Genomic DNA, 6,000 nt, shown 5'->3' on the forward strand with positions numbered 1-6,000 from the left:
GTTCAGCTAAGGAGAGGGTATCATGAAGTAACTGGAGAATTAGATTCTAGTGAAGGATTCCTGGATTTCTGAATTTCTGGATTCCTGGCACCAAAGTAAACTGATAAAGGCTGTATCATGGAGAGATTGAGAAGGCATTAGGTAATCAAACAGCTCAATCAGTTATACAGTTCAGTGCTACTGCAGCAAGAAAACAAATGCTAATTTCAGCTCAGTTTATATACATATGTCTTCAAATTTATCCAAGAAACAATCCACACCAGAGGGATGGAATAGGAGCTAACCTGAAAGAGGCTGGAAAACCATGGCAGGTAATGATTTAAACATGGTTTTCTAACATAGCACACAGGCATGACAGGGCATGGAATTCCCAGATACACGCCAAATGTTTAGTTAGTTAGGGATCCCTTGTACCCAGAAGGTACTTGACCAATACTGCATTTAAAATGTATTCAAAATTCAATCAAGAAGCTAAGAACATCAACAACAACTACAAAATCTGTTAGAAAATATCCAGCAAAATACTCCAGAAGCTTAGTCTATGAGAATCCCACAGAGGAGACTGGTATCAGTTTAAATCCTTGCACAGGGAACTGGAGTTTGGTAACAACCACCAGTCTGGAGGACAAACTGTAACACAAGCCAGTGGCTGGAATTCAAAGCAAGACAAACTCAGGCTGAGATAAGGACATAAATGTCACCAGACGATAACCCCACACTGCAAAAACTTAACTCACACTAATGATGAGGCCAGACTGCTAGATTTCCTTCTAGAAAATCAGCCAATCCCCAGTTACAGATGTGCCTCTTGATTACCAAAGTTAATTAGGTACCACCTTCTCATTCATGTCAAGAGTTCTCTGAACAGATTATTACAATTTCTCCTAATTTTAAGGTCTCTAATTAGTTAGAGAATGTTTAAGCCTTTGAAAGATTTATTCTATGTCATTTGGAGCAAGGAAGCACAAGCCTGAACTCAGGTGCAGAGAATACAAGTAGAAAAAGGAAAAATACATGAATAGAAGGTAATGAAACTCATTTGGTCAGCATGCAAAACAGCAAACTCAAGAAAAAAAAACCATCACTGTTGAGTTCTTTCTGTAGATGGAAATTCTGCCAAGTTACCTCAATTTCTTCCAATACCTTTTCTGATAAGAAGCTCCTTTCCAACACATGGGAAAAACACAAAGCTGTGCGTTAGAAAATCTAGTAAGTGGGAGGCAGAAGCTGGCACTAAGTGCACATCAACTAATTTTAGACTTCAAACTCCTTCCTGTTTTCCTTAAGATATTTTACTTTTCACAGGTCTTTTGTAGCACCAGTAGCACCTCCACAGAACTTCAAATTTACTAAGTACAGTCAGCAACATCTACAAAGCACAGCAAACCTATTTTTCACCATAGTTCTGTTTTACAGATGCAAACACAAGAATTAGGCAGGCTTGGCCAGACAAAATGAAGTTAGACATGCAATGGCTTTGATTCTAACCTTTTATTCAAAACATGAGACTATATTAATTCTGTGGGCTTGAGAGGGACAAGAGCTGTGTAGGATCAGTGTGTTAAAGGATCTTGTGATACATGGTTTGCACCCCTGGGACACTGGCCAGTATAACATACACAATTTAATAGTACTTATGTCAGGGGAGACTGAAGAGAAGTAAAACTGAAATAGTACTAATTTAAATACAAGGTACCAGTTACAGGCCACCTTTGGAAGCAAGTCTAACCCATCTAAAAGATCTCTTCAGGATTTTATTACTTTTCCCTACCCCATCCTTTGCAAGTTCTACAAACTGTGTATTTGTCAACAGCATAACTTAAGTTTATAAGGCAGTCTAATGCCATATTTATATTACCTATCAACTAATACTTGTTTATACAAAAAATTAAAAGCACTGGACATACCAAACAATCATTTAAGTGAACATGGGGATGTACTACCTGGTCCATCACTGCAGGATTTATTATACTTCCCACTTAAATCATTGAGCAGGGCAACATTTCAGGTAATTACTTCAATACTTTCTAGAAGAAATGTAGCATGCTACATCATTTCTCAGCAATCTGTAATTTTACTTTTTGGTAAGTGTTACTAGAAATAGAAAACCAAAAATTCCAATTCTATATGGTAATGATGATATTTTTAAGTGTTTTCAAGTCACCATTAAGTCAATTTTAATGGGCATTAAAGCCAACATTGTCCAGTTAATAAAGTACTAAAATTCTAGGAGAGCTTCACCCCAGACAGCACAGGGTATCTCTTTAGTTTAAATAAGGCCATAATTTGAAGCCACATATTTAGTCCATGATTCACAGCAAAGCTAAAAAGGGAAAGCTACCATTACAGCACAATTGTTGAGGATGAACTTTATAATATTACAACTCTTCACATTTTCATGTATATTTCCAGAGCTGCATTCCTCAAACGGAAAAGATTCAAACTGCTCCCACTGTTCATCAAATACTTCAACACAGAAGTAGAAACATAGCACAAGTACTTGACCTGTAATATTCTTGAGTACCAGAATCACCAATGACCATCCCCAAGAGACACCCTAAAATTTTCACAATTAACTGTGCATTACAGGTAATGTTTTACCTCACGTCACAAGGACATACAGTTGTCCTTAGTTAAGTATAATTATTTTTTTTTCCAGTATTCCAGACACATGTAGACTCCCTGAAAATTGCTTAGCATTCCAGTAACACTTCAGTTTCTTCTCTGGGTCATCAAAAATTCTGCTGGTCTAAACAACTTTAGATCTTTGGTTTTCTTTAACTAAAAGCTCTTGGCCTTTTCTGCTCCAAAAAGGAATAGTTCTAAGCAGAGAATGCAAATTTACAACACATTTGTTACTGCTCTTTCTAATCAACCCTGCCAGAGAAGTTACTGTCCCTGACTGCCCAACAAAGGAGAAGCTGGTCTGCAATGTAAGAATGCAACGTAATACAGGAAAAAGTCAAAGAAATTACCTTCATTACAGGCAGTTCCTCCTCAGTTGCCTTCTCTCTACTTCCTGCAGCCCTTGAGACCCTGATCCCAATCTACACCCTCAAACCACCCAAGATGCAGACCTCTACTTCCTCTTAATGACTCAAATGCCCAATTCAACCTCATGATTAGGATACCTTATCAGGCTGACAGAGACATTAAAGGTCTATAGCATGTTATTACCTTACAAAAAGTGTGATGTCAGAGTTACAGATGATTCAGAGGAAATGAAAATGTGGCCCTGTTGAGGAAAGATGGAATGAAGGCAAAACAACCCAGAGTGTTAGAGGCAAAGAACATAAAAGCCAAAAGAACTTTGGAGACTATTCTACCACCTAGTGCAGTTTTCTTAATTTTATCCTTAATAGCATTACATTTGTCAACAAAGGAAGTAACAATTTCACTGGTCTAATGTTGCTTTTACACTGATAAGAAATTGTCTTAAGAAACTTTAGGTAGAACTTTCATGTCCAAATTAAAAAATAATCAGCAGAACATCCACATGTCAAAAATATACTCAAAAACACTTCAGTTGTTAAACATTGTTTGTTTCTAAAAAGAAGAGCATATTTTTTTAGGATCTGCATTGAGTTTCATTTGGAAATCAGATACAAAGAAGACAATAAAGCCTAGATAAATGAGACAAAAGGAACTCTACAAGCCACGCTTAAGTCACTTGATACATCAAGAAAACATGATATACTAGAGACAAAACCCCTCTGAATTTTTATTTTCTGACATAAAGACACTTCTAGCCCTTTCAGAAGGCATATAATCTACTAAAATAGCCATCTAAAAATAAACCCTTATCAGCATCCTAGGTTTATTTTTCCTTGATACTAGAATAAGTAGGTCTTGTTTCTTAGAAATATGAATAAACACCTTCAGCCTTCAAAATTCACACAAAAAAGTACAGAACCACAGACTTTTTGTTGACTAGTAGTTTATCACTCCTTTCCTTGACCGTTGAGCTAGATAGCACTGTTGCATCTTTTAGGAATTTTTCCTTGTTAAATGCCTAAGGTATGTGAGTTGTGGCATCTAACTATCTGGCTAAGGGAAGGCCACATTCAGCCTAAGCAATAGTGTGAGTCAAACTGTTATTCATGTACAGGATTAATTCAGGAGATCTAGCACTTGAATCATAATTTGTCAGAAAAGTCAGTCTGTACACAGCATTACACTGTGGGTGAATCTCATTTAAATTTTTCATCAGCTGTGTTTACTCTGCCTAAATTATTTAGTTCTAGAAGCGTTTAAGGTTCCACAGAAAAACACAAACCTAAGAGGCCTCCCTCTGATTAGACTATCTGCATGCACAGACAGCTGAGCCCTCCCTGCACAAACCACCACATTCAATTACTGAGAAGACAAACGTTGAAACATAGTGACAAAAAAAAAAATCCCAAGCACTTCTACAAAAACTGTTCCATCTCCCAGCTGCAGTAACTCCTGAGCTTTATAGCTAATAGGTAAATGCTAACAATTAAGAAATCATGAGGGGTATCATCCTGATGGTGTTACTGGACTTAAATGTAGAGCAGGTGAAGAATCTCATTGTTAGTTCAAAGACAAAAATAATAAAAAATAACTCTTTTTCAGAAAAGAGCCCAAATGAATCTTGAAGCTAATACAAATCTACATTTGTGTTACAAATTCCCTCTATTGCCTCCCCTACATCAAATGGATTTGTTTCTGACACGATTCCAAGTTAAAAACACCAAAGGCTTGGTAAAACTTGGTGGGTGTGACACCAATACACTAAACCAGAATGCAAGCTTACTTCACACTGTTCCTTTAGGGCAAGTACTTCACTTATGTATTCTAGCTACAGACCTGAAATCAGAGAGCTCCTAATTACCCATACTCTTATTTGCAAACAGCTCAGCAGACAAACCGATACCAACCCACCTCTAGGAGTAATGTGGGAGGATGCTGATGACATCTTGGAAAGGCTAATTGCATTCGCCAGAAGCCTGAGATCATCTCCAGCCCTTTGCCACCCATTTCCAGAGGGTGAAATCAAAGAATACTGAACTCATTTGCATCCAAAGTACTCCTCCTCACTTTTCACAAACAGGACTAGCAAATAAAGCTGGGTAAGAATGTTGCCAAAATACTTACAGAGTAATAGAAAACAAGGCTTAAAATGATACTGGGAAGTCATCTTGCCTTACCTCTATCAACTGTACGGTCACAATAGTCATGAATCAGGGTACTACTTTGTTACTTTTCATCTACAAATATGTAACAAAAAGATGTTCCCAGCTTGCAAAAGTATTACGTTCCAGAGATTGCAAAAGGCAACTCAGAAAAAAAGACACAGCACTACCAGGATACAAACAGCCAGAGGCACACATTCATCAGGCAGGGATGGTCACCATGATAAAGCACAGACTCCACACAGTAGCAGCATTGATACTGCCAAGAGTTGCTCAAAAAATAAAACAAAGAAACAAAAGAACCCAGAGAGCTTTAACGGATTTTTTTTGATTTTTTGAAAGATGTTGAGATACTCGTACGAAAAGTTTACAGGCTGTTCATACCGAGAGCTTCAGACGTCATGTGAAAGAGCAGAACGCTGCGTGGTTAAAGGATCAGTAAGCAGAAGACAGAAGCGCCCTGATCAACAGCGAGATCTGAGAGCCGGGGGGCGCAGACGAGAAGCGAGGATTGTTCCTTCCCTTAGGGCACGTCCAGCTCTTCAGGCACAGCAGATACAGAACGAGTCAGCAGCAACACCTTTGCCATCCCACCCGGGACAGACACACGCTGCCCACCTCACACACACACACACAGCCCACCTCACACACACACACACACCCTGCCCACCTCACTCACACACACACACCCTGCCCACCTCACTCACACACACACACCCTGCCCACCTCACTCACACACACACACCCTGCCCACCTCACTCACACACACACACCCTGCCCACCTCACTCACACACACACACCCTGCCCACCTCACTCACACACACACACCCTGCCCACATCACT

At 39.0% G+C, this 6,000-nt stretch overlaps 1 protein-coding gene across 1 annotated transcript in view; it reads left to right on the forward strand.

Moving 5' to 3' along the window:
* Positions 1-304: 304 nt before the first annotated feature.
* Positions 305-6,000, forward strand: part of HAUS8 (HAUS augmin-like complex, subunit 8) — a 20,918-nt gene continuing 15,222 nt past the window's right edge. Inside the window, exon 1 of the mRNA XM_009997814.1 lies at positions 305-311. Coding sequence (XP_009996116.1) covers positions 305-311 — 7 coding nt within the window. The remainder of the gene's footprint in view (positions 312-6,000) is intronic.

The sequence above is a fragment of the Chaetura pelagica genome, unplaced genomic scaffold (genome assembly GCF_000747805.2).
Source record: "Chaetura pelagica isolate M959 unplaced genomic scaffold, ChaPel_1.0 scaffold595, whole genome shotgun sequence".
NCBI classification, from domain to species: domain Eukaryota; kingdom Metazoa; phylum Chordata; class Aves; order Apodiformes; family Apodidae; genus Chaetura; species Chaetura pelagica.